Source organism: Taeniopygia guttata, chromosome 11 (genome assembly GCF_048771995.1).
Source record: "Taeniopygia guttata chromosome 11, bTaeGut7.mat, whole genome shotgun sequence".
In the NCBI taxonomy this organism is placed as follows: Eukaryota; Metazoa; Chordata; class Aves; order Passeriformes; family Estrildidae; genus Taeniopygia; species Taeniopygia guttata.
In genome coordinates this window covers 16,842,523-16,870,257 of record NC_133036.1, presented here as the reverse complement: position 1 = coordinate 16,870,257, position 27,735 = coordinate 16,842,523, and the positions used below count along the sequence as shown (strand labels likewise).

General features: G+C 52.2%; 1 protein-coding gene across 1 annotated transcript in view; it reads left to right on the top strand.

The window, feature by feature from the left end:
- Positions 1-356: 356 nt before the first annotated feature.
- LOC100230051 (hydrocephalus-inducing protein homolog) overlaps positions 357-27,735 on the top strand; it is a 37,452-nt gene continuing 10,073 nt past the window's right edge. The window contains exons 1-27 of the mRNA XM_030282339.4: positions 357-840; positions 2,540-2,657; positions 3,744-3,869; positions 4,122-4,241; positions 4,375-4,509; positions 4,710-4,909; positions 6,697-6,821; positions 7,401-7,602; positions 8,138-8,213; positions 8,579-8,678; positions 9,174-9,292; positions 10,305-10,528; positions 11,389-11,456; positions 12,241-12,476; positions 13,165-13,265; positions 13,648-13,783; positions 14,957-15,121; positions 17,310-17,462; positions 19,317-19,552; positions 19,909-20,164; positions 21,149-21,292; positions 21,460-21,603; positions 22,093-22,406; positions 22,587-22,746; positions 23,848-23,946; positions 24,612-24,821; positions 26,039-26,176. Coding sequence (XP_030138199.4) covers positions 2,586-2,657; positions 3,744-3,869; positions 4,122-4,241; positions 4,375-4,509; positions 4,710-4,909; positions 6,697-6,821; positions 7,401-7,602; positions 8,138-8,213; positions 8,579-8,678; positions 9,174-9,292; positions 10,305-10,528; positions 11,389-11,456; positions 12,241-12,476; positions 13,165-13,265; positions 13,648-13,783; positions 14,957-15,121; positions 17,310-17,462; positions 19,317-19,552; positions 19,909-20,164; positions 21,149-21,292; positions 21,460-21,603; positions 22,093-22,406; positions 22,587-22,746; positions 23,848-23,946; positions 24,612-24,821; positions 26,039-26,176 — 4,059 coding nt within the window. The 5' untranslated portion in view covers positions 357-840; positions 2,540-2,585. The remainder of the gene's footprint in view (positions 841-2,539; positions 2,658-3,743; positions 3,870-4,121; positions 4,242-4,374; positions 4,510-4,709; positions 4,910-6,696; positions 6,822-7,400; positions 7,603-8,137; positions 8,214-8,578; positions 8,679-9,173; positions 9,293-10,304; positions 10,529-11,388; positions 11,457-12,240; positions 12,477-13,164; positions 13,266-13,647; positions 13,784-14,956; positions 15,122-17,309; positions 17,463-19,316; positions 19,553-19,908; positions 20,165-21,148; positions 21,293-21,459; positions 21,604-22,092; positions 22,407-22,586; positions 22,747-23,847; positions 23,947-24,611; positions 24,822-26,038; positions 26,177-27,735) is intronic.

Here is a 27,735-nt window from a genome sequence, read left to right as displayed (position 1 = left end):
AAATCAGTCTTGCATTTCATTTGAAGATAGAGGTTGATAAATACTGTATACTGTATTTTTTTTTTTCTTTTAGCACATCTGTATTGTGAAAGAGAATGCCAAAGAAAAAGGCAGGATGTAATAATGTCAGTCTTCTGGAGCACTAATTCCTGGCTGCAGATGAGGTGAGGACCCATGACAGCAGGGAATGCCTTTGCTCCCCGTGTGTCCCTGGGAAGAACGAGAAGCCGAGCGCCAGCGCCCAGGACCTGCGGCTGGCTGAGCGCCCCTGGCGCAGTGCGCTGAACACGAGCTGTGAGCCCCCGGCTGTTCCCGCTGTGGAGGAGCAGCCGGAGCTGGGGCCGAGGCTCCGGCGATATCGAGCGCTGCCGCCGGGGCCGTCCCGTTCCGGGCCCGGGAGAGAATCGCTCCCGCTGTGCCCGGGGACCGCGGGGGCACCAGGGCTGGAACAGGCGGGGAGCGAGCGGGGCCTGGGGCAGATCGAGGGCGGCTCGAGGGGGCAGCGAGGCGGGACCGAGGCCCGCCCGGCGCCACCGCCCCGGCCCCGGCCCGGCCCAGCTCGGCCCCGGCCCCAAGATCGGCCCCGGCCCGGCCCGGCCCCGCAGTGGGTTCCGCGGTTGCCGGGTAACCGGGACGGGCCCGCAGCGTCTGTGACGGCGCTGCGGCCTCAGCTGCCCAGAACTCGCCCCTGGCTGCTCGTTCACAGCCCCGGCGCCTTCAGGCGGCTGCACTCGGCGATTCTCCGAGCGAATTGTTCGCCGAGAATTGCTCCGTGCCAGCGAGTCCCGTGAATTCGCAGAACATTGGTCTCTGCGAAGGACTCCTCAATTCCAGTTGAAGGTAAAGATTGCCTCAAGCTGTACTTTCTGGTTTTGTCACATCTGTGCTCTAAAAGAGAATGCCACAGGGAAATACAGGATGGGAGAATGCCAGTCTTCAGTTCGATGGCATGTACAGCTGAGGGGATGAACAAGATATGGTCTACTGATGGTGCTTTTTCCTCACTGAAGAAATGGAACATTTCCTTAATATACTAGTCTATCCATTTTCCCCTATAGTATTTACTTCAGCTGCTTAATGGTGAATGAGTTCTGCTCAAGTTTTGGTGGGTGTTATGATCTGGTTCTTCAAATGATTAGGGAGATGCCCCTGAATTAAGGTGCAAAATGAGGCCATACGTCAAAGTCGATAGTTTGGATGTTATGTAACAATAAATGTGAGGAAGAGAGAGAGAGAGAGAGAGAGAGAAAGAAATAGAAAAAGGAGAGGGGAAGGGAGGGCCTGGGAAAGGGAGAAGAGAGTGACAGAGACAGATTTAGTAGAAAATTATCACCATTCCATGGATCTTATCCCATCCCATTAAATCCTCTTGTGGTCTTCTTTGTGGTGAGGTCTCACAAAACATAAGACACCAAGGGATTAATGCAGATTTGGGCAAGGTGGGACTGCCCAGGTACCTCCCTGGGTCGGGCAAGTTGGACTCTGTCTCGTGCTACTTTTCAGTAATACCAAATCCTGAGCACCAGTATATCCTTTGGGTCTGCCACAAATTGGGTTGTGGATTTTCAGGTCTGTTGTGTTACGTGGCGTGCCATGCAGTCATCTGGTGCAAGGCCTCAGGGACGGGTCTGGGGGCACTTTGGAGGTCTTTGATGGGTTATGACACCCCTGAGCTGCCCCTCGTGGGAATGTGCCCTGGATGTGGCCTTCTGGGGCTGGGGGGTTTTAGAGCTGAGCCACTTTGTGTGAGGGAGGATGGGTGTCCACTGTCCCTTACCAGAGGTGATGCCGCACACCCAAAATTTCCTCCTTCCCCTCTGTTGATGGGAGGTCTGTGTGCAAACCTGGCCTCAGCAGTTGAGTCTGTGGCTATGACTTCCCCAGCCTGAAGGCAGACAGAGCTGATTTTCAGGACAGCTGCTGGGTTTGGTTTTGTTGTGGATATAGTTTTCTCCCTCTGCCTTGTTCACTTCTCCCCAGACCTGAGCTAATAGGAGAGTTGTGTCACCTTTATCTTGTCTTAAGTTCCCTTAGGTAGCTTAACTCACAGTCCCAAGTTCCAGTCAGGAGGCATTTTCAGGGCAGGGTGGGCTTGGGTGGTCTCAGCTTCTTTATTCAGTTTTGTCACACTGGGCAAAAAATCCTTTATCACAGTATTTAAGCCATTAGCCATAACATTCCAGTCTCTCACAAGTCCTGTGAGGAGCAGCTGAGAGAGCAGGGCTTGTTTAGCCTAAGGAAGAGGAGGTCCACTCAAGCTATTTTTAAGTAATATTGAAGCGACATCTTTGTCTGTACTAACTGTTATTAATATTCAGCTTTTTATCTCCAGGTTTCAGTATGATCCATCTTTGAATTGTACAGCATAGCCATATAGTTCAATAAAGTCCAGCTAGAGGCCTAACAATACTAGCTACTTGTGCCAAACAAGCACTTAGCTACTTTCAAATAATATCAATATTTTTAGCGTCACTATATCCCTTGAATCTGCCATGAATTAGGTTCTGGATTCTCAGAGTTTCATTGTTGCTTCTTCCAGTTTTGTTGAGGCATTGTTGCTCATCTGGGATATTCTTCCTTCCAAAATGGCTTCTGGATTCCCAGAAAAGACACCGGCACCTCGTTTTCTGCTCAGGGAAAGACTGAAGCCTGACACTGTGAGTAGCCACTGGGGCTGTGTTAAGGCTGGAAACGCCCCTCGTGTCCCTCCTCTCCCTGCCCCTGTTGTCAGCAGCGCTGTGAAGCTGCAGACCCCCTCCCCACCTCTTTGTGCCCTGCTCCTGGCTCTTGGTGGGGGCTGTCCTGGTGCAGTAGGGAAGGCTGTGTGATGTTTGAGGGACAGTCCAGCATCCTGCCTGGCTGTGCCACTGGAGCCAAGTGAAACCAATGTTCAGCTGCAGCCCTGAGCAAGTGCTTCTTTCCCTTTGCCACAGCAATTCCTTCTGTCAGGCTGGACACTCATCTGTGCTGCTCTGACCAACCTGCCCTTGGGTACCTGGGAATGTGGGGGGGGGGAGAAGCTCAAACTCTGCCCAAAGCCTTGAGAGACACGGCTGGTCCCAGCTGGGAGAGCTTCCAAGCCAGCTGTTCTCTCTCATCTCCTGTGTGGGTGCAGATCCAGCCCTGCAGGCAGCACTGGAGTCAGGCCACAGAGGTTCCTTGGCGTCTGAGCTCACTGGAGTTAAGATGCCCCACTGCTGAGGCTCTGTCAAGGAGATCCCTCTGTTTTCTTCTGTGGAGAGGCCTCTGAGCCCAGAGAGAGAAAATAAATGCTAATGAGCAGAGAGGACAAAAACTTGGACATATTCATGTGCACCTCACTCTTGGTACAACTTTGCTTTCTTGTGTCTCTTGGACTCACCCAGCAGTGCTACCTCCTTGCAGTGAGCTTTGAGTGTTGTGCAGGGATGGAGTTAGGGGAGTTCTGAGAGCTCATCCCCACTCTCTGAAAAGGTCACTGCCTCACTCCAGTGAGGAAACAAATGCCCAAAGAGCAGAAGTCCCCAAACCTGTCACATCAAATCATGCAGAGACCAATGGGACACAGCCATGTGGTTGGAGTATGTGTATTGCCCTCTGTATTATTAATTTATTGGTGCTAAGTATTTCAGCAGGTAACTTCCAGGGCTTCCAGAACTGTCCTAGTTCATCGTGATCACAAATTATGCATCGGTTGTAAGTGCAAGAAAAGCCTCTATAAACAAAGGAATTTCTGAGACTCTTGCTGTTTTTTTGCCTTTCAGCTGACTCCCTCTGCCTTCCAGAAGGAGATGTCTCTCAGCACCAAGCAGCTGCTGGCCAGAGCTAAGAAGCTGAGTCTGCCTCTAATTGTCCAGCCTCAAGACAAGCCTGAGACCTCCCATCACAAGGTAGCCTTTCCTTGCCCTTGCTGTTTGATGTGATCATTGAGGAGGATGCCAAAAGAGCAGCTTGGCATGAGCCTGCTCAGTGTGCTCCAGGAACTTTTGATCAGCCCAGGGCAGAGGTGGAAGCGCCGCTGTTTGTCCGGTGTGGGTGGGGCAGATGTACTCACCCAGAGTCTGTACTTGACTGGGGATCAGAGCAGAATCTTCCGCCCAGCAGCTGAACCTCTCCCTGCTCTCTCTTGCCTCTCCTTGCAGCTCTCGGCACCTGTCCCAGAGCAGAGCTCATTTCAACCTTGCCCACCAGAGGTGGTGTTTCAGAACTACACTCCTGGTGAGGTCTGTGAAGTGCCTGTGGTTCTGAGGAACAGGGACAAGGTAAGTTCAGGGACATGGAGGTTTAACGCTGTGCTGGAAGAGGAGAGCGGAGAAGGGTGGTTAAGGATGGCACCAGGGCATACCCACCTGTCTCTGCAAGTGGCAAAAGCATCGTTCCATGTCTCTCCTTCAGGTTCCTCGCGTGATGAAGGTCACCTTGGAGAGCTCACCTTATTTCCAGCTGGTGGGCCCCAATGACGTGTACCGCAAGGTGCCACCAGGCCTCTCTGTCACTGTCCGCATCCTCTTCAGCCCTGAACAGAACAAGGTGAGTCTGGAGGTGCCAAAAGATTGATGTCTTCAGTGGAAATGAACCTGCAAGGCTGGATTCAGGGCATCTGGCCTGGGTTTTGAGGACCTGTGCTGGTTTCCATGGAGTTGCACAGGATCTAGAACTGGGGGATACTCTTTGTCCATGCTGAACATGGGGATAAATGCCCTGTGCTGAGACCGTTTCTTTTCCTGCAGGATTACTTCCACCAGCTCCTCTGCACCACTGAAAGGGAAGGGTTCATTGTGCCAATTCGGGCCATTGGTGCCCGAGCCATCCTGGACTTCGCTGATGAGCTGGACTTCTCCAAGTGTCCGGTCAAGTACAGCAGCGAGAAAACCCTGCTGGTTCGCAATGTGGGTAACCGGGCAGCTCATTACCAGCTGAGCACCCAGAGGTGAGGCAGCTCATCTATCCTTGGGCAAAGGATCTCACCCTTGAGTGATAACAGAGTTGGGAAAGAGCAGCAAAAGGAAGGAGAGCATGGCAGCTGCTGCCCTGCAGCATGGCTGGAAATGGGCAGGACGTGTGGGGTTTGCTGTTGCTTCTCATGTTTTCAACAGGATGCAGCCTTTGATCTTTCTCTGTCCCAGATTTCCTGGAGGGTGCTGGAACATGTTAGTATCTGGCTTGCACCCTCCTGAGCAGAAGCAGCTTCTGAAATGCTTACTCACCACTGTCAGCCAAATAGACCCATTCTCTGGGCGGCCACAGGCACGTGGCTTTCCGGTGGTCCTCTCATGAGATGCCTCATGTCAGCTGTGCTGCAGACAGCCTGTGCTATTCCTGTCAGTCTCAGAAGACAATCAGTGTTTCTCCTGTTGGCTGAACTGGAGAAGGTGATGCATTTTTGACACCGTATCTGCAAGGAAACCAGTTCAGTTGGCTGGTGGTGAATTGAGGGTTCTGTGATCCCGGAGGTCTTGCTGTAGGAGCTGAGGTCAGGAATGCAGCACAGACCTGCTGTCTAAGCTGAGGCAGCTGAGTAGCTTTGATTTTTTTTTTCCCCTGGCAAAACAGAGGTCAAAAGGTAAATTGACTTTTCTGCTGTGAAACGTGAGGGTCTGAGAGGAGCTTCCACCAAAGCCTGCCAAAGCTATTGAAGCAGGCTGCTGGGATGCTGTTCAAACAGGCTGCTGCTTTTGACTCTGCAAATATGTAGGCAGGAACTTGTAAATCTGTGCACAGTTTTTCTCTGGGATTTCCAGCTCTTGTTTTGTCACCACCAAGAGAAATACCCAATAAAGTCTGGTATCCTTTTACAATGTGCTTGCCAGCTGTTCTATTGAGTGCTACAGATCATGTTGGATCCTGCTTGATAGGGATTTAAAGAGTTTCTGAACTTGAGGAATGAAATATTGAAGCAGATTAAATAGAGCCTGGGTGCAGGGACAGAGGGAAAGATGGAGCTTGTGATCTGCTGACTGTATTTTTCAGCACAGAGATGGAGCTGCTTTAATCTAACAGACTGGATTTATTAGAATAGTCAATGCTGTTTGACGTCAGCTGTAACACCATCACTTGAAAGTCATATATGTTAATATGAGATGATATTTGGGTTTCTTCCTGCAATAGGTGTAAGTGAACAGATGAGGCAATTCAATTAGCCATAACTTTTCAGTCTTCCTTGGGGTGGGAGGCAGCTTTTAATGAGATCAATTCTCCCCAAATCAAATAATTTAATCATGGCAGTTAAGGCAGCAGTGGACAAAAGAACGTCTGGCTAGAGCAGATAACTGTACCATGGGACTTGAAGTAGATTGCCGCCTCCTTGCACACAGCATTTACCAAAAGTGCAGCTGAATGGTGCTTTGAGAGCCTTGGTCACAAAATTGTCAGCTTGGTCCTTGGTATCCTCATGGCCATAACTTTTGCCCAGCTCTGTCAGTAAGGGGAGCTGATGCTTGATGAAAGTAAGCAAGATGCAAATGACCCTTGAACCTCATTGCAGAGAGCTGGATGCAGAGTATGGGGGAGATGAGGTCATTTCATCCCAAAGGATCTTGTGAGGGCTGGATCTCCTCACACTGGAGTCAGTGGCTGTTTCTGACCCCGTCTGTTCTGTCTTCTGCTGACTGTGGCTGGTTTGCTCTTTGCTTGCACAAGTGAACAGAAGTGAAGTGGACTGCAGAAGGGATAACATCCCCAAATGTCCCCAAGAGTCCTGCTGTCTCTGTGTTGCAGCCCTTTCTCTGTCCTTCCGGCCATGGGAGCTCTGGGCATCGGTGACGCCACGCAGGTGACAGTGGGATTTCAGCCACTGAAGACCGGTGACTTTTCCACATCCCTTGTGGTGCACTACGACACAGGTGAGAGCTGGGCACTGCCGAGGGCACTCTCTGCATCCCTCAGAGCAGAGCCCTTTCTAAGCAGAAAGGCTGCTGTGGCCATGGGTTTAAAGAGGGAGATGATGATAGTTTTCATGGTGTTCCTTTTGTAGCCATCTAGTTTGTAGTCATGTAGTTTGTCATCTTGATCTTTGTAGAGCTCCATAGTAATGCCATTTCTAGAGAGCATGTCTGATACTTGTAATTTGCATCTGGCCTGGGAAACACTCAGCTACTCATCTGCAACAGGAATGGTGAGCTTGAAGTCTGAGCCAGATGAATCCCAGGAGTTGGTTGAGAATAATGAAGGTTTGAAAGCTCTGGAAACGAGAGAGCCTTTGGTAGGGGTCTGTTCTAGAGGCTGAAATGCTGGCAGGTTGTTCAGGACTTCCTCCTGCTGTGCAGATGCAGCTCTCAGCTTGTGATAAATGTACTGATCCATGGAACTGCTCATTCAGCTAAAAGCTGTGACAGTTTTTTTCTATTACGTGTGGTTCGCTGTGTTCTTGTGCTTCCATCAACCAGCGAGCTGAGCAAAGACTCCCCTTTGCTTTGTTCCAGGTGAAGACACCCACACAAGCCTTCATGGAAGAGCTGCGGATGCCCACATCAGGCTGGACAAGTATACTGTGAGCTTTGAGAAGACGTACGTCAGCCTGTCAAACCGCACAGCTGTGCGCATCCACAACATGAGTGACATCACAGCCTGCTTCCAGTGGAAGGCTGTTGACAGTGGGCAAGAGGAGGATCAGCTGGAGCTGAGGTAGGTTTGAAAGATCCATTTCAGTGACATCCCTTGCCCAAGGGTAAAAGTAGCATACAGCTTCAGGAGATTTCAGGAGGATGCAGGGTGCTTTTGAATGGCTTAGGGTAAGTAAAGCATCCTATCTCCACCTGCCTCCCCCAAGCAGTTGTGTGTCAGGAGAAGCTGCCTGAGGTGGCTGGTGGATTCTCCCTCAGCTGTGATGGAGGCTTTGAGCCAGGAGGTTCTCTTGAGGGCTGCTGCCTTTGGAAACCTCTCCTGAGCCTGCAAGTGTGGACTGAACAACAAGTGACCCTCTGATCCATTTGGGACCCCATGGCTCAGGGTCAGCCCTTTGCTGAGGAGCTGCTCGCGGCACTTCCACTTCTCTCTGCAAAGCCATGGCTTGTTAAACAACTTGCTGGGTTTGTCTTTCCTGTGGCTGTAGGCAGTATCACAGGATGTATCAGCAGCAAAAGGAGAAGTTGTATGATTTTCTGAAGGAGTGGGTAGTGGACAGTACTCACCGAGAACGCTTTGCTCTTCTCACCCACAGCCTCCAGAATGAGATGGCAAAGGTCAGAGAAGATCCCATGGTGCTCTCTGATGGCATTTTCTCCCTTGAGCCGAAGGTAGGGGATGGCTGAGAATCTCCCTTCCTGCTTCTCTTCCTCCTCTTCCTCCTCTTCCTCCTCGTCCCTGAATAAGATCACTTGACTGATCCCTGCCTCAGCTGGCTTTGTGTGCCAAGAGAGAAGTAATCTGCATTCTGGGGAGGTCAGAGAGCTGGTTGCAAAAAGCGTTTCTGCCCTGTGGGCTCCTGGCAGGCAGCAGGAGCCTGACTAAAGCTTCCAAACTCTGTTCTCAGTGTTATTGATGAGAGTTACTCACTCCTTGCCTGTCCCTGATACTCTAAAGAATGGCTTACAGGACTGTGGTTGAAACCAAGAAATGTGAGGTCTGGAGAGAAATGTTTTGCTGTCTCCTTCTGCTTTAGGAGGGCGAGATCAGGCCGAATTTTTGGGCTGAGATCAGCGTGTTCTTCAAGCCCCAGGAAGCCCGGGTCTATGAGCAAGCGGTTTACTGCGACATCTCAGGTACGGCTCCTTCCGCTGCCTCTCTCAGTGCAGTGAAGGCGAGGTGCAAATACTCCCCCAGATCACTGGGCTCCTGTGTCATTGCTGCCAAGGGTCCGTGGGCAGCAGGGCAGTGCTGGCACATGCCCACTGTCCCTGCAGCTTCCAGGGCATCTCCTCTATTTTGATTTTTTCCCTCTCAGCTGTTCTGAATGCTGCCTGTATTTAGTGTGCTCCTCCTCCCTTGGGAACAACACTCTCTGAGGTGCACCCAGAAGGAGGAAGCAGAAAATTTCTGGCATTTCCTAAAGTTCCACTCTCAACATAGGGGTAGAAGAATGGATGGTCTCTATGGATGTACCATATTTCCTGAGGGAAGAGAAGGGTCTGGATCTTCTCCTGGGACATCAGGAGCTGGTCCCATGAAGCTCAGAGTCAGGGACTAGCACTGAGGCAGCCTGGAAAATGCAGGATAGCAGAATGAATTACTGTACTGAAATAGAATTCTCTCCCCAGGCCGTGAGAACAGGCTGCCCCTGTTCCTCACAGGGGAAGGCCTCGGGCCCCAGCTCCACTCCTACTTTGAGGAACTGAACATTGGGGAGGTTTCTATCAGAGTAACCCACAGATACAAGGTGAGCAGCAGCCTTGAGGTGGATCCTGGTGGCTCCTGGGGTATCAGGTACCAGTGGGCTCCTGGTAGCTCCTGGCAACTTGGGTAGTTGTGATCCTGGTCAAATGTGGGGGGGTTTCTTGGAATCTCGATCTTTTGGATGGGGTCGGAAAGGTGTGTCTGTTGTTCGTGAAAGCCCAATCCCTTCTTTTGGGCAGTCTTCCTTGGAGGTCAGCTGGGAGGCTTCCTGCAAAACCGCCTGACACATGAAAGCAGCACTGGGTCAAAAAGCTGCATGTCCAAGTCCCAGCCACAAATCACCTTTGTGCTCAGGCTGTCCAAAAGGAGCTGGAACAAACTGGCTGCATTTGAGTTCAAGTGCATTGCAAACAGTTTTCAGTCATGTCCCTCCTGCCTCTTTGTGGGAGTCACAAATCCACCTGCCTGCCTCAGCACTGGTCAAAGTGCTTGGCAGTGCTTTCCTTTGCTGAGCAGTCCCTCACCACACTTCAGTCATGGTGTACCTCTGGCTCTAGAAAGAGCAAAGTGTTTCTGGGAAGGAAGCAAAGAACTTTCTACATCTTTGCTTCTGGTTTCTCCCACATGCAGTGAACAGGTTGGGCTGCAATGGAAGTTGAATGTGCCCTGCCCATGGTGGGGCTGGGCACACTTGGAGCAGCAGCAGCAGCTCTGTGCTGGTGTCACTGGTAATGCTGCCATGCCCAGTGCTGCTCTGAGGGCCAGCTGTGACTGAACTTGGTGATGCTGAGCAGCTCCTCTGTGCTGCAGGTCAGAGTGGACTGTCAGTGCCAGTGGGAAAACCCCAGAGTGACTCTGGTTACGTGAAGTTATCACTGCTTTGCATGAAAACCCCAAAGCCATACAAAATTGTATTTTTTGGCCTCTGCCATGCAGCAGCACAGGGCATCTTCTGCCTTTTACCGGTGTTAATGGTTTAATTTGGAAGTGACTCAGACTGCGGTAAGAAAGGAAGATTCCTCATGTATTTCCACTTCGCTTTTCTACTGCTGCAGGCAGTCCTGTTGAACAAAGGGCCCATTGAGGCTTCCTTCAGCCTCATCCCTCCAAGCACAGCCATGGGCTCCTTCTTCACCTTCCTGCCCCAGGAGGGCATCGTGGCACCACACGGGCTCCAGGTCATCCGAATCTCCTTCTGTCCCACCATGCTGGGGGAGTTTGAGGAACAATTCTGCTTCCATGTGCATAAATCCCCTAAGCCTGTGACCTTGACTATCAGGTGAGGAGGGCTTCGGGAGCTTGCTGGGCACATCTGTAGCTGTGTCTTGGTAATCCCCTTCCATCTACTTCATTTTGTGGGGAAGCAGAGAAAAAAAGTGTTGCCTGAGGTCTTAGTCTTGGCTCTGGCATCTGGTTAGTGTGGGCGTGCCTGCTGCCCTGTGTGGGTAGCCAGGAGATGAGTGACTCCTCCCTGCAGGGGTGTCTGCTGCTTAGGCTGTGGCAGGCAGTGGGATGGATCAGCTTTGGGCAGTAGCTGCTCTGGGATGTCCCCCTGAACAGCCAGCAAGGCCCCCAGGGCTTTGGAGATGGGCCAGCCTGGGTGATTCTGCACCAGCAGCAGTGTTTTTAAAAACTTCTGTTAATAATCCATCCCAGATGGGCATCAGCAGCAGCCTCACCTCAGCTCTCACAGCCATGCTGTGGGGCACGAGCCGTGCTCTCAGCTCCTGTGCAGCGAGTGCCCTGGGAGCTCCTTTCCACAGCCAGGAGAGGGCTGATGTGGGAGACAGGGAACTGTGCAGCAGGAACTGTCCCAAGGACAGGGGTGTCATCCCATGGCAAGGGATAAAATCCTCACTCAGCAGAGGCCAGAGGTGGGAAAAAAAGAAGAAAACTGATGACAGGAGAAGTAAAACTCACTTCAGCTCCAAGGCCTGTCCCAGATAGTCTGTCAGCTGCTGTGACCACTTTGGCTGCCTCCTGTCCACATGGGTGCTGTGCTGAGCGCAGGGTGCTGGGTTGATTTGAAACCCAGGGTGGCTCTGCCAGCAGCTATTATCCTGCCCCTCCCTAAGGCCAGCCGAAGCCTTTGTGATTCCCTTTAACAGAGGCATTGCCTCCCTGCCTTTGTCCTCGCAGGGGCTCCGTGATGGGACCGACTTTTCATTTTGATGTGCCCGCCCTGCACTTCGGTGACGTCTCCTGTGGTGAGTGTGCCCTGGGCTCGCAACACAGTGTCAGAGGTTGGTGTGGTGCTGAAATGGAGCACTTGAACATGAGAGCATTCATCACTCGTGTTCCTCCACCACAGCCTCTTCAGGGTGTTACTTCCAGGGCTGCTGGTGCCTCAGGTACCCTTTTGCTGTCATGAGAGCAAACGGGACCAAAGGAATTAAAAGTCAGCATCACTGTTTGGCCACCTCTTGTCTCCCTTTGAGTAAGTGGCACAGTAAAGAAAGGCACCAGGCAGGAATATGGCTCTGTAAGAGCAGATTTGTCCTGCTTAATCTGATTTAACTCCTAAGGTTTCTTCAGCTGGGAGCAGCTGTTTTATCTTTGTTTATTTTAACTGTGCTGCTGAATGTTGTCTGCATGTGGTCACCTCGGTGGCATTTGAGATTGTGCCATCCTTTTTGTGCCTCCCTCGTGCCTGTTTTGTGCCACTTGTCCTTTTCGTGCCTCTCTTGCCTCCCTGCTGGAGTCACTGTCGGAGCTGGCAGTGATCACTGTTGATGGGCATGGAGAAGCCCTGGGCTGTGCCTGCAGTTGGTTTTTCCTCCTCATCTGGGTTTAACCGACTCTTGGTAAGCAGGCTGTGGGAGATGTCTCCTTCACACAGAGCTGGCCAGCCAAGCCATAGATCCGCTGCAATGAGCTGTAGTTCGGATAACAAAGAAACAAAATCCAAGCACAGTTTTCTCCCACCAGGATATTCACACCAGGAATCATGCTATATTGATGGCTAAGTGGATATTTGTGTCATTTTCTTAGGTTTTCCTCGCACCTTGAAGTGTCGCCTGTCTAACACCTCCCTGATACCCATGGTCTTCAAGCTCTGCATTCCTGGGGATGGCAGGGGAGAGCCCAGCGTTGACGTCTCTGTGAAGATACCCAATCCCCGTAGCCAGGTTTGGAGGAAGGAAGCTCAAGTTCCTATAAGGCCAAGGGAATTTTCCATAAGCCCCTGCAGCGGGAGCATCCGTGCTCTGGGAGCCCAGGATATCAAGGTATGGGAAGAGTCCGGTGGGTGGGGCTGAAGCTTCCCTGGAGTGTGGGAGGGCTTTAGCTCAGGTGCCAGCTTTGAGCACTTGGAGCCCTGTGTGAGTGAGAGATCTGCACTGGTGAGAGGCCTCTGCTAGCTGGCTTCCTCGGGATGTTCCTCAAGGAGCACTGTTTTGTTTCCAAAATCACAAGCTGAGATCACATACCATATGGTCAAGTACTGAAGCCATTCTTGCGCTTTTTGAGAGTGATTTCTTTGATTGCAAGTGGGCAGAGGAAGGAAACAAGGTTGCGTTAAAGAGAGATATGATTGTAGAAAGCAGTTTTCTTTTTTTTCCTGGTCTCGTTTCTCGTCTCCTGGGCAGCAGATGAGTTGTATTCACTGTACAGATGAGTTGTATTCACTGCTGTATTCCCGCTGTAAAGCTGGACTCATACCATTCAAGACAACAGACTTCTTCTGCATTTATGTCATTGTAGTCAGGTGAAAAATTAGTCCCTATATCAAATCTGATCTTGCCAGAGGGCTTTTTTTACTCCCAAAGACTGTGCTCTACTTATGGACCAGCAGAAGAATTACAGCAAAATCCTCCCTTTGTCTACCATGGAAGAAGAATTGGAGGACAGCAGCCATGGGTGATGAGATTTTGGGAGTGAGCAAATACTTGCTACACTTCTTTTCTCTTGTACCAGGTCACCCTGTGTTCCAACACCGTTGGAGACTACGAGCTGGAGCTGGTGCTGGAGGTGGATGATGTTAGCGAGGCGGCGTTTGCACTGCCCCTCACAGCCAGGTACCAACACTTTTCCTGCACCTGCTTGTCTTTCCTCGTGCATCCAAGCACGCTGCCTGGCTGCAGTTCCAGAGGAGGAGTGTTGCTTCATGAGCTGGATCTGCCCATCTAGACATGAGCAGCATGCTAAGAAAGCAGCCCATGGTGAGATGCTCCCTGCTCACAGCCAGGCATGGCCCTAGGCCTTTCTCTGGAGGGAGCAGGAATAAATTAATCATTGCCCTGGGATATGGTTCTTGAGATGGAACAAACCTCCCAAGGGTTGCCTGTCCTTCTTCCTGCAAGTGGTGAACATGTGCTGGCTTGTGAGCACCCTGCTGCATTGGTTTGCTACCTCCATGCTGTCAGTCTCTAATTCCCTTGGGATCATTTCCTTGCCCAGATGCGTCGTTCCTCCACTGCGAGTGCTCGACCCTGTGGTGTCATTCGGCCGCTGCTCTCTAGGGGTCCCCTGTGTGAAGAAGCTGACCCTTGTGAATGACAGCGACTTTCCTGGCTGCTACTGTCTTCTCCCTCAGGTTTGGCCTTGCATCCATCTCGTCCCCTCAGCTGTTACTGAGAGGGTTATTAGGGGAATGAAAGGGTTTGGGTAAGACCTTGCCGGTTTCTGTAGCACCTTCCGTGGGGCCACGGGGTGCCGAAGCGCCGCGGGCAATCCCCCGGTGTGGCGGTGAGGGCTATGGGCAATCCCCCGGTGTGGCGGTGAGGGCTACGGGCAATCCCCCGGTGTGGCGGTGAGGGCTACGGGCAATCCCCCGGTGTGGCGGTGAGGGCTATGGGCAATCCCCCAGTGTGGCGGTGAGGGCTATGGGCAATCCCCCGGTGTGGCGGTGAGGGCTGTGGGCAATCCCCCGGTGTGGCGGTGAGGGCTGCGGGCAATCCCCCGGTGTGGCGGTGAGGGCTATGGGCAATCCCCCGGTGTGGCGGTGAGGGCTATGGGCAATCCCCCGGTGTGGCGGTGAGGGCTGTGGGCAATCCCCCGGTGTGGCGGTGAGGGCTGCGGGCAATCCCCCGGTGTGGCGGTGAGGGCTATGGGCAATCCCCCGGTGTGGCGGTGAGGGCTATGGGCAATGCCCCGGTGTGGCGGTGAGGGCTGTGGGCAATCCCCCGGTGTGGCGGTGAGGGCTGCGGGCAATCCCCCGGTGTGGCGGTGAGGGCTATGGGCAATCCCCCAGTGTGGCGGTGAGGGCTATGGGCAATCCCCCAGTGTGGCGGTGAGGGCTGTGGGCAATCCCCCGGTGTGGCGGTGAGGGCTGTGGGCAATCCCCCGGTGTGGCGGTGAGGGCTGCGGAGCGGCCGCCCCCGGGTCTCTGCCGAGGCTCCTGGGTGGCGGCGTGGGCAGCGGCGTGGGCAGCGCTCGCACTGAGGTGCTACGAGGAGCCAAGGGGAAGGGACAAAGGAGAGGACACTTGTGTGAAGTCCAAGGAGGTTTTATTCCAGGAACCAGTCAGGGACAAGTGCCAGAGAAAATGGGGTCTGGCTTCAACTTATAAAGGTGTGGGCGTGAAGGGGTGGCAGCACGGGACAACCAATGGAAGCAGATCACATCCTACACCTTGCATCTTGTTTTTTGCCTTTTTGCTTTCTGCTGAGAATTTTTCCAAGCATGTGGGAGTTGCTCTTGTGGGCACAGGTTAAAGAGATGAAAGTTTCCTCAGTTCTGAAGTTGCTTTTGATTCTGTCCCTTCCAGGAGAGAAGTCAGGAAGCTGCTGCATGGTACAGCGAGTCTATGGCAAGCGGGATTATCGAGGCTCACAGGTCAAAGGAGATCCTAATTACACTCCTGGCCCGCTTGCTGGGAGAGTGCGACATCACTGCCGAGCTCGCCGTGTTTGGGAGAAGAGGATCCCCACTGGTGAGAGCAAGGGGAGATGTGTGCCTTGAGCAACTCATCCCAGTGGGGTGTAAGCTGCACAGGGATTCTTCCAGGAACTTGTGATCTATGGCTGCTGTGGACAAGGACAGAAGGGACTGGTGGCACAAGCAGCAGCTTATGCCTAGAAAAGAGGAAGAGTGGAAGCCTCAGAGGTGGCAACCTCAGTGCCTGACCCAGCATATGGTTACAAATCTGGGAGATGGGATAACAATGGGATAACAACCCCAGTCTGAAACCCAGAGCAGCCCCTGGGTCTCACACTGCGCTGTGTTATCAGATGAGCACGAGTGCTGCTTCATTACAGCTGTTCAGGATCACACAGGGACATCCCTGAATCCTGCTAAAGCAAGCACTGTGTACCAGACCACACTGAAGGAATGTTTTGTACCGAGCTGGACTGAGGCTTCTCTGAAAGCCAGGTCCCTCAGATCCCACCCATCATATCTCCTCAACAAAGGCCAGCCAAAACTACAGGAATGTCCACACAACTTGCATCTGGAGCACAGACTTTGCTTGTTTTTTCCAGCAAGTTTTGAAATGTGATAAAGCAAGCAATTTCTGAACTAAAACCTCCTAAAAGAGGACTCTGAAGATTCTAAAGAACATTCTAAAAGAGCTCCTAAAAGAGGCACATATCGTAACAGCAAAAGTGACTACAAAATACAGGCCCAATCTGCCAGGCAGGGGTGCTCTTCATCCCTAAACAGGCTGGTCTGTGACAGGAGCACCCCACCAAAGGCAGCAGTGCTGCAGGATGTGGCTGTGTGTGTGTAGCAATACCACTGAGGACAAGGTTGCTTTTATTCTCGTTCCTGTGTGTCGCATTGCCTGGAACGCTGGTGAGCAGGGCTGTTCTTGTCCCTTTGAAGAATCCTGCAGGTGAAGGGTTTGTGTGGTTTTATAAGCCTTTTCTTCAGTGAGGATATATCCCATTTTCACACACTAAATGAAGCCAGGCCAGGCATCCTCCAGCTGCTATTCTGCTCCTCTCCAAAGGGCTCTGCCCTGCCTCTGCTGCTTCTGCCCCACTGTCACCTGGAAGCTAAGCCAGCTGCTGAGGCAGAGCTCCTCCCTCCAACAACTTCTTCCAGGGAGCCTTGGGCAGCATCAGCCAGGCTGCAGCCCCCTGGGCCTCCCTTCTCCCAGAGGGATAAAAGATCCATCATCATGCAGGGCTTTAGTTCCTTATTGTGGAGATACCAGCCACGCTACATGGTTTCTGTCTCTTTGTACACTCATGTATGTCCCAAAGGGATGTGCATTATTTCTGGATGCTGCTCCTTCTGACTGAAGGTCATTCTGGCAGCTGTCAATGACATCACTAAAGGTTTAACATCATGGAGGCTGGCTTCTTCTGTAGTCAAATCATACTCCAAGTCCTCCAGTGAATCTTACTGGTGTTGTGAGTTTTGTGCATTCAAGTCCTCTGTAACAGTTGGGGTATTTAGGACCAGGGAAATCCAACAAGACTCAATAAACTCTCCGGGTTTCCACTGGTGGGAGCGGGTAGTTTGGCAAAGGGATCCATCCATGTTCCTTGTCCCACCGTCTGTGCCAGCTTTGCAAGAGGAATCCTTTTGAGTTTCAGACTACTCTTAAGTAAGTTCAGACTTCTTTTTTGAAGGAAAAACTACTGCTTGAATGATGCAATTACTAATTAATACCCCTTACTCATATATATGAAGATTACACATAAGCACCAACTGAAGGCAGCTAACTTGCCTCATCTCTACTCTGAAGAGCCTGCTTTGCTTCTGACTTGTGCTGGTTTCACCAAGCAGTGTAGCTTTTTGAATTTTAAAGAACTTAGTGTTCAAGGATGGCTGTGCAGCAGCAAAAGTTAGGAAGGTGGTTTGGGCCAAGATGGAGCAGTGAATAAAGCAGGCAGGAGGTGGAGGAAATAGCAATGTGGAGGAGGTGTGAAGAAGCAAGCATGGCAAACAGCAGTTCTTTGTCCCCTGATGATAACGGGAGCTTGTGGCTTTCAGGTGGGATCACTGCAGACCCCACACTTGCTCCAGGCCTTCTGTTTCAGTCTGCATCACTGACAACTTCAAATGGCCATCATTATCCCCAGGCTAGGAATGCTCTTAGTGCTGGCTATGTTTTTAAAACTGCCTTTGTTGCATGGGTTTTTTTGAGCTTTCCTGCCTTCTTCCCGGAACAGGAAATCCATTTAAATTGCATTGGCCGGGGACCCGTTGTCTATGTCTATCCAACGGAGATTAACTTTGGCTCTATCCCAGTCTTAAAAGATCATTGCAAAACTGTCTGCCTCGCCAATCAGAGTGACATTCCTGCAAGCTTCCAGGAAAAGATGGTAAGTGTCTGTGGGGCTGTTTTCCAGGGAAGAGTGCTGGCTACTAGCAGCCCTTGACTTGTTTTTTGTATGCAATGTTTCTGTAATGTTCTGTGTGAGTGGAAGCAAGATATTCCATCCGAGTGCAAGCAAGAGGAGCCAGGATCTCAGGCACGCCTCTGTGAAAGAGTTTGCAGAGAGGCTGGAGCAGAAATGAGTCTGGATCTGTTTGCAAGTTCTCTCTTTATTTTGTGGAAGATACTCAGCTGTGCAAGTCATGTTTTTGGAGCTCTGAGCTCAGGAGAAGCCTGTGGCTCTTTGCTCCTGGGAGGACATGGATTTCCCCATGCACTCCCCATTCCATCTGCATTTGCTTTGTGCCAAACTCGTGTTAATGGCAGAAACCAGGCGGTGAGATCTGTCCTCCAAGTGCTCGTGCCAAGGCAACTTCCACCACTCCTGTGGGTCAAACCAGTAGGGCTGTTGCAAACAAATGCATCCGTGAGCGTTGTGCAGCCCCAGAGCCTGTGGTCTCTGTAGCATTGCAGAATATCTCTGGAGACCACCTGCAGAGGAAGGTTGTTTCATTCGTGGAGGTCACACAGGGGGACAAGCCACAGGGCTGGAGCTGCAGCTGCTCCTCTGGCAGGAGGAGCAGCCAGGAAGGGTACGTGGCTTGGGGCTGAGTGGGATGTGCTCCCTGCTGGATGGGGCATCTGGGAGAGGCTTGAAAAAAGCTTTGAAAGGAGAGTTGATCTTCTGTATACTGGGTGGGTTCAACTTCTGGAGCTGGTTAAAACCAAGCCTGTGGACTTGTTTGTATTTGTGGATAAAGCATCAGGTGTTGTGTGATAGTTCAGGCTCAGCCTCCTGGGCTGAGGAGTAGTGGGGTGAATTTTCCTCTTCCTGCTTTCCCAGCTGTTTAGGGGATAAACGTTACTGCAAAATGGAGGATTGCCAGGGCAGCTTTGCCTGACTCCACAATGGAATTCTGCTTCCAGCCTCTGCAGGGAGCAGTGCACCTTGGCTGGTGATCATGGTGTGTAAAGGATGGGTTTCACATGCTCCTGCCAGGGCCGGACCTGCAGAGCTGTGTCTGTACAGCAGTGCTGGTGCAAGGCCTTTCCTCCCTCCCCGGGACACCTGCAGCTCTCTTGCCCCATCTGTAAAGGGAGGTCCGTGAGAAAGCAGAGGACCAGACCACTCAGGAAGGCCATGCCATGCCCAGAGGGCATGTCTTGCAGGTTTTGTTCTGCTGCCTGCTTTCCTGCTCTGCTCTAACCATGTAGAGGTGTCTTTTCCAAAGCAGAGGGCACTGGGGCACTTGTCTACAGCTGATGATCAGTGGGAAGTGAGGGCCTCAGGCCTTAAGGGGATGTTGAGAAGCGCTGATGGCCCCTTGGGAAAGGAGACTTTGAGGTTTTGCTCAGCTGGCTTTGTAGTTATTCTTCAGGCTGTCAGCAGTGTCCTCCAGCTGTGTGGCTGCTGGGCTGGGATTTGAGCAGTCCTGCCTTCCTCTGGCCTTGAGCCTTCGTGCAGACCCAGCTCCGCTGTCGGGGAGCCAGCAGAGAGGAAATAGCTTCCCTTGGCAGGCACTCCAAAGAGAGCTGGCAGGGGGAATGACCTTCCCCTGAGGAGGAGCATCCCTTGGGTTGAGCAAAACGGGGCTAATGACCTGACTCTGTTGAAGGAAGGTAAAATACAGGTTGTATAAGCTCTTGGGGAGCTGCTGTGCTGGACACCATAGCTTACATTTAGGGAAATTAAATGTTTGTGGTTTTTACACTCATCTCCTTAGCCTTCCTGTTTCCTGCACCTCACAGCAGAACTGGATCCATGGCTTCCATCTAAGTTTGTGTTTGGCTTGTTTTACAGGCTGGGAAACGCTCCTGCTGGAGGCTTGAGCCCAGTGAAGGAGTGGTCCCCCCTAATGCTGAGGTGCACGTGCGTGTCATCGCCCACCTGAAAGACACACTGAAATTCCAGGGGGAGGTGGAGGTGTCCATTGAGAATAGCAACACGGCCGTCATCTCTCTTCAGGCTGTGGGCACTGGCATCCCAGTTTGCACAGCCAATCTCCCTCCGGAGGTTGATTTCAAGTCCCACTTCAGGTAGGAGACTCTAGGAACTTCCACTTCTCTGGTGCGTTCATCAAAGAACAATTTTTCCATAGTCCTTCAGGCTAGATCTTCTTCAGTACTCAAGGTCCTAGCTCTGTTTGCGTGAAAGCACAGGAATTCCTTCAGAAATAAGTCATCTGAGAGTTGCTAGATATCCTGGCAAGCCACAGAAATGGAAAAGCTGGAAGACCTGGCAGGGCTGAAGCTTTGAGCCTGGGCAGACTTTTGGGCAGAGGTTTGATTGCAGAGTGTGCAGTTAGAGAATGCCATCAGGGTGAAGCTGAATCTGAGTGATGCCAGGGAAATAACAGCTCCCATGACATTTTCCATCTGTGCTTCTCTTCTAGCTTCACTCCCTGCTATTTCAATTTCAAAATGACAAACACAGGACGGTGCATGTATCGGCTCCGCTGGAGCACAGAAGGTTTCCACACCGTCCGGCGCAGGACTCGTGCCTCTGCCCACGGTGGCAGCAAAAGGAAAGGTGCTTCCCAGATCCCCAGACCTGGCAGCCCCGTGTTTAAGGTCCGGCCGCTGCAGGTGGACCTGAGGCCAGGCCAGACTGTGGAGATGGTGCTGGAAGGCTGCTCCAGCACTGCCCAGGTGAGGCCCCTGACATGAGCTGAGCCTTCCCTATCAGATCCCTTCCACTGCAGCTTCTTCTGCAGCCCCTTGACATTTGCCTGGGAAAAGAAGCAAGTGACTTCCAGAAACTGTTTTAAGGCCAGTTGCTTTCCTTGCTGGCCACCATCAGTTGCTAAGGCTCTTTTGTGTTTCCCTAGCTACCATAAACCCAACTTGCTGATCCAAAATACAGGCTGAAGGAAGTATTGCTCCTTTGGGCAGTCAGGGGTTACTGGTGTCATGTGCTGAGGCAGAAAGCAAGAGCAGGGAAAAGAAGTTGCACTTGGACTAGAAGCCCAGGCAGGAAGCAAATGAAACTACTGTCAAGTGGTTTTTCCAAGGGAAGCAGGGAGTAAAACAAAAGCTCTGTGAATGGCAGGAGTGTCTGGGAGCAGCATTGCTTTTCCTCTGAAGACAAACATGGGCAGAGGGCGGGTCTAGCTATGAGTCCTGGAGGAGGAAAACACAGTGTGCAAACACAGCTGTAATGATCAGTGCGATGTCCATCCAGGCAGGAAACTGTTCCCAGGGATCATTAGAATTGACAAATTGACTTTGGTCAACTTTTCTCTTACTGCTTGCTCCAGTCTCTCAGCCAGCCCTGGTGTCCCAGGGGCAGCCAGGTTTTGCAACACCCTTGGAGGCAACTCAGAGGGGGAGATTTTAGCAGAGTCTGGGAGTGTTCCCCTACCTGGACCTTTCTTTCCAGGGGAAGTGAAACTCTGCAGAGAAGCTGCCAGTTACGTCTGGTATGCATTCCCTGGCTCCAGGAGCCCTGGGCACAGATATTTAGACTAAATAGGCGTCAGCACAGAAAGAAAAGAGAGCTTTTGAGGAGATCAGAGACTAATGACAGTCCCTAATAATAAGTGACAGGAACAGGGGCCATGGGTGGGTGCCAAGCCAGTGTGGGCTGTTGGGCCTGCCAGCATGCACTGGGTGACAAGTGAATCGTGCATGCAGGAGGTGAAGGAGCGGCTGCTGTGCCACGTTCTGGTGCGGAAAGAGGAGGAAAAGGAACAGATCACGCAAGTGGATGTCACCTGCAAGTTCATTTGCCCTGTTGTGCAAATGTCTTCCAGAGCAATCGCTTTCCGTGTGGAAAAGGTAAGTCTCTGGATTGCATCCTGGCATTTAAAGGTGTAACTCTTCAATTGGGGGGAAGTAAATAGAAATAGATGCACTTCTGGGGTTTAAAAATGTGCAATGCATGGGAAGGAGAAGGAGGTCTATGGCCACTTGAGGTTGTTTTCCCTTAACTCCCGTTTCTGTAGAAACCCAGTGATGTCCTGACTCTGCAGTACCAGCCTTTGTCTTTAAAAAACACCTGCTCCCTGCCATGCAGCATTGTGCTGGACTTGGAGCAGCCGTTCCTGATCTGCAATGCAGACCAGCAGCCCCTCCCTGCAGATTCCAAGGTGAGCCTCTGTGGGCTTCTTCCGTGGGCTTGGAGGAGGAGGGATGAGGTGGTGCGCTTCTGCTGGGAGGTGCTCGAGCTGAGAAGTTTATTCTGTAGTGTCAGCAGTGGATTGGCCTGAGCTGCAGCAGGAGAGCTGCTGAAGGAATCAAAATCTTACCTGAACTGGTAACATCCATGCTAGCTCTAAAACATGAGGAGAGGGGAGCAGGCAAGCAGATGGAGGCAAGCCATGCAGTAAAGGGGTCTCCTGGAAAGCATGCCAGCTCTCCAGCAGCCATCCCCTTGTATTGCTGCTGAGCACAGAAACGTGAGCCCGAGGGAATCTCAGAGCAGAGTGTGGTGGCTGCTGACAGATCCTCGCTGTAAAGAAATGAGGGTGAACTGAGAAACCCAGGCTGGGGTCACACTTGGAACGTTTACTGTTTCCTGCTGTCAGAGCTTGGGACGTCATCCCACAGGTGATTAATTACTGCTCATGTCCTTGCAGCCCATGAGACTGGATGTAGGGGAGGAGCTTCATCTCTGCATCCAGTTTAACCCAGCTCAGGAGAACAATTGGAATAGCTGGGTGGCAGAGAGGGTTCTCAGGATTCGCTTCTTGGAGCATCCTGGTGAGGAGCAGATCACTGTTCGGGGAGAAGTCCACTTCCCGAACCTCCATCTCCAGGCCGAGGCCGTGGACTTTGGCTGCATCATTAATGACACGGAGCAAGTGCTCTTTATGGACATGACCAACTGCAGCCCAATTCCTGTCCAGTACCACTGGTCGTTCCTGACAGACCGCCAGCTGAACACCATAAGGTACGTGCATCATCCCTGTGCTGCTCCGGGCATGGACCTGCTCCAGCCTGGTTTGGAGTGGCTGTTCCTGAGCTCACCACACAGCACCCAGCCAGGGGCCGCGCTGCGGTGAGGAGCTGCTCTTGCAGGCACCTCTCTCTCCCTCTACAGCTCCACAACCATAGGTATGTTATTTTCCAGGTTCATCCCTTCACCACCTACATTCAAACCCAAGAAGAAGGCAGCGTTTCCGAGGAGATACTCCAAGCCCGAAAGTGTGGAGGAGCCAACCGAAACCCCGGAAAGGATGCAGGATTCTGCCCAGCAGCCAGCAGATGCAGAGGTTTCCCTGGAAGCAGAGGTGGATTTTCTGTGCACCTACCACTTGCATTGCCTCCTCAACTTGCCACAAAAAATTCATAGTCTTGCCAACCTGCCTTTTGCTGCCCTTCTGTCCTGTGCCCTGAGAGTGGCAGCTGGACATGGAATGTCTGGGGAGGGAGAAATAGGAAAGTTTTGCTCAGAGAAGCTGGCTCAGGTCCTCCAGACCTATGCTGAGTTTGGGATTTTTGGCTTATTTCCTTTACAATGTAAAATGAGGTCTTTATCTGCACCATGATGAGAAGGCTTCCAGCTTCCTATGTGTGTCAGTCCATGAAGAGTCCTGATCTCCATGTACCCCCATCCCAACCCTGCTAGAGCGCTCACATCTCTGCCTTCAGCCGAAAGCTGGTATTGCAGTGACAGCTCCAGAGCTGTCTTTTCTAAAGCAAGGCTTTGCAAAGTCACTGTCTCTTCCTCCAAACAAGGAAAAAGGCCTTTGATCTGCCAACTTGCCTGGTGAACATTACTTTGGAGTGGGAAGTGGCCCCTTGTTCTGCATTGGGGGAACAGAGGCAATAAAAAAAAGATGTAAGGAAGCAGAAGAGTTTATCAAAAGTTTCTCAAAAACCCTTAAGGAGAAGGGTTGTACCTGCTCACACACAAACAGCAGTTGTTTCAACACTGCACAGTTTTTCTGAATCAGGAGAAACACTATAGGTGCAACAGACAGGGTGGCTGAATGTTTTCAGATAGCACAAAAGCATCTTTATTTCCTGGTTGTTGCCATGTATGCACAAGGAAACCAGGGAAATTCAAGAGGCCATTCTGGAGTCTGAAATGGTTTGGCTTGGAAGGGACTTTCAGAGATTGTGTAGTTCCAGCCCTCCCTGCCTGAGTGCTGGGGGCTCCCAGTTCCTTCACACAAGTTTGATGTAGGAAGTGCAGATGGAGGCCAGGTCTCATCTGGGGGTGGGCTTGGACCCACACTCGTCTGATGGCCTGGACATTTTCACACTTGATTTGTGCCCAGGTCCCTTTTCAGCTGCTCCTGGTGTGCTGAGGTGGTGGAGCCTGCAGCAGAGTGATCTTGCTCAGACCAGCCAGCTGCTCACTGCAGCCCGTGGTGCTTGTTTTCCAGGGGCTGTCATCCCCTGCTGGGGAGTCTCAGAGGCCAGGGAGGATGAGGGGATTGAGTCAGTTCTCCAAGATGGAGCACCCCAAGGTGGGAATGCAGGAGGTAAGTGGGAATTTGTCTCATGTCCATGTTTCCAATGTGGGAAGCGGTTCTGTAGCCCCACTGCCACTGGAGGGGCCTCACATCTCTCCAAGCCCAGCACAAAGCTCTGCTGAAGCAAGTGGTCACTGGAGAGGCCACGTGGGACGTTTTGTAGGGCTGTCCCAGGATGCTCCCTATGCAGCACCTGTGGAGGGCATTGCTCCCATTTACCTCATCAGGTGGTTGACAGGACATTTTTGGAGGAACCTTGGCTGTAGCAGCTTGAGAGAAGGGCACATAAATCAGAGAGAGGGGGAAAGCCTCAGAAGTTAGATGAGCCTTCTCCCAGCTCCAAGGGCTCCCACCTCCAAGTCTGCTGTTTTTCTGAAGGCAGTGAGGAGTGTTCCCAGAGACAAGTTCTGCAGCAGAGAGCTCCTTGCTGCCGGGAGACATTCCAGTTGACTACAATGTAGTGTATCCTCATGGATAAGTGACTTTGGGAGAAGATTTTCCCCATGATCCCTCCACTGGTCAGTGGCATGGACACAGGATGAGATTAGGATGATTCTGGCTGTGTCTGGGGAATAGGCCCCTCCAGCTATGACTCCACTTTATTCCAAGACACAGCTGCTCTTCTGCATCCATTTCCACTCTCAGCATCTTGATCTCTCCTCCCCTCCCTCCAGGTTTTTGATGTGCGGCCGGTGTGGGGTGAGCTGGAGCCAGGAGAGAGCGAGCTGGTCACCTTCACCTTCTTTGGCCACGCCAACATCATCGCCCGTGTCAGGGCGCTGTGCCACGTGGAGGGAGGCCCCACCTACGAGGTGGTGGTCTCTGGGCAGGCTTCATGCCCCAGCTTCCAACTGGACGTGGAGGAGATTGACTGGGGGCTGCAGGTACCACAGGCTTCCCCTGGCACAGCTCCTTGTCTTGGCATCACGGCCACCTCGATGCCAGGCTCTCTCCCCTTCTCAGCTCCTTGCTGGCTCTGGGGCTTAGAATACAACCCTGGAGAGATATGTCCAGCATCCAAGCTGGTTTGTAATGGCCATGTTCACCCCTCCCCTCCCTTTACCCCGGCCGAGGGACAGGACACCGCCCTCTTCAAGGCACCTAACTCTGCCTCCTGGGGAACACAAGGGTCCCAGTGAAGATGTCTGGAGGGACATGTCCCTGAGATATCCCTCCCCTGACCTACTCCTAAGGCTTGGACTCCATAGGGATGCTCTTGTCTAATGCTCCTGTTTGATGCACCAAATCATCCAGGGAGGAAGTTGGGCTTTCAGTCACTTCAGTAGCTGAAGACAATGTCCCAGAATAATCCCCACTTGACTTCTTTTCAGTTCAAAGTCCACAGATATTTCCAGTTGCTGGCACTGCCTGTGTTATCCTGTGTGTCTCTCTTGTCACCTCTGTGTTTCTTGCCAATATTTGCATGCCGGTGCCTTTTCTTCTGGAATGCCTCCCTTGGAAATGCACAAACTTTTAGATACAATTCAATGGGGACAAAGTTGTAGAAGCAAAAGAAAACAGTTCATTAGGAACAATTCAGCTGAGCCGGGTGTGCATCTCCCTCCCCGAGAGCTGAGCACACCCTGCAACAAAATGGCAATCTTTCTATCCCCTTTCTACTCGGCCAGGGTGCTCCCTGTTCCCTTTCCCTTTGGATAGGTACTTGGGAACTTCCAGCCTCTCCAACGCCAACTTTTCAGTCCCCTCCCCTCTCCTCCTTCTTCCTTTTGGTCAGGTCTTCAACCCCGTCCCTCTGCCAGCTCAGAGCAACACCCAACAAACCAACCTGAAGAATTCCAAACAACTCAAACAGCAACACGTAGAAGCAACAGCTTTCATTCTTTCACTTCATAACCTTTTGGGTTCATCTCACACACCTCAGTGCCACCTCCACGGTTTCTCCTGGCTGTTGGGGACCCCTCAAAGTGCAGAGGACCTGGTGTCCTGGTTCATTTATTACTGGCCCTTACATGCTTTTACCCCTTCTCTGTACTTGTGGGGTTGCATTGTGGCCGTGTGCTTTCAAGGCCATGAAAGAGGAAGGAGATTGCCAGCATCAGGCCTGTGTCTATAACTTCCCACTCCTCTGTCCTCTCTCCAGGTGTTTGACAAAGTCCTCAAAGCAGAGGTCACCCTGAGTAACACCGGGGTACTTGAATTCGCCTACGCGGTGCCAAACTCCGGCGCTGGCACTGCAGCAAACCCTCTGCCTGGTGTGCCCGTGGTCGTGCCCAACACCGTGAGTAGCACAAGTCATCGGCTCTGGCCCTGTGTCAGGTGGCCCAGGAGAGGGTTAAAGGAAAAAAGGGGGAAAAAAGAGGGGAAAAAAGTCGGGGGGGGGAACCCCAAACCCATCCCTGAGAGACAGGACGGTAAGCAGTCGCTGCTGGGGCAGAGAAGCCAAGCAAGTGCTCATATAATAGACTCCCCCATGGCCTTGGCTGGCAGGTAGCACTTGCCAGAGGCACAAGTGCTCAGCTCTCTGGCTCTGCTGAGAGTGGAGTTGGGTGCTGGCTCTTCTGAGGATCACTTTCTTCCTTGTCCCTGCCTCCCTGCTGCCAGCACTAAGAAGCATTTCCATCTTCCTTGCTTGGGCTTGAAGCTGCTTTGCCAGAAATTGCACGGCGTCTGTGCTGGTCCCTCCCTCCTCCAGCTTTGCTTCTCTGCAGGAGCTTTGTGGGGCAATGAGGGGAGCAGGGAGGGGCAGGGCTGAAAGAGCACGGAGAAGAGGTGTCAGCATGCCACCATCCTAGCTTCTCAGTCCTGCTGGATGTCTCGGAGCTTTGGCAGTATTGCTGCCTTTGGCGCTCTCTGGAACGGGAAGGGGGCTGCGGTGCCGGGTTTCTTCAGCCCGGCTGGCTCCCGACACCGAGGGCGAGAGCGGCTGCCCCCAGACACTGCTGAAGCCGGGCTGGGCTGTGGGGCACCGCTGCTCTGCGGCACCGCTGGGCTGCGCCGAGGGCAGGGACAGGAACAGGGAGCGCTCTGCTGTGTGTTTGCAAAGGTGTTTATTCCCAGGAGGGTCAGGGACAGAAAGACACGGAACAAAGGCCTCCATCAACTTCTGTATCGGGGAGGTCTTAGGGGCAGGTGCAATCTTTAATCCATTGGGAGGAACTGGGGGTGGAACACGAGGCGGGAATACAATGTTTAAACCAATAGGGGATTACAGGGGAGAACAATTTAAGCCAATGGGGCCTCAAAGGGTACAAAATGGATAGGGAAGTTTCTAGAGAAAGGGGCAGGCATGGGAAGGGATTGGCATTCAATGGGAGCAGGAACAGGGAACAAAAGGGCAGGTCTTTGGGGAGATGGACAACTAGGGCAAAACTGACAGGGGGAAAGGAACAACCCATTGAGAGTAAACTATGCCATAACAATACAAAATGGGGGGCGGGGGGGATTACAGAACTTACTCCTAGGACAGAATTACAGTAAAAACCACACACCGCAACCAAGGGGAAGCCAAAGGGCTTTCCCATTATTTTGTGTGTGTCTCGTGCAAGGGGTGACACGCTGGTGCCCTCCTCCTGTGGGCATCTGCAGACACAGCTCTGCTGGGCCGTGCACTCAGGTGCTGGAGCAGCATCCTGGCGCTGGCAGCTTGGCCAGGCTCCCTTTGGCTGCAGCCAGTTGTGTGCTGGAGTAAGTCAGGAGACCCAGGGCAGGGCTTGTCCTGCTCAGCCGCTTCTCCCTGCATGGGGAACAGGAATGGGGAGCCGAGGGTCCGTCCTGGTGTGCAGGGCTGAGCCAAGGAAAGCTGCAGCTGTGTCCTGTCACCCAGAGCCATGTTTCCCT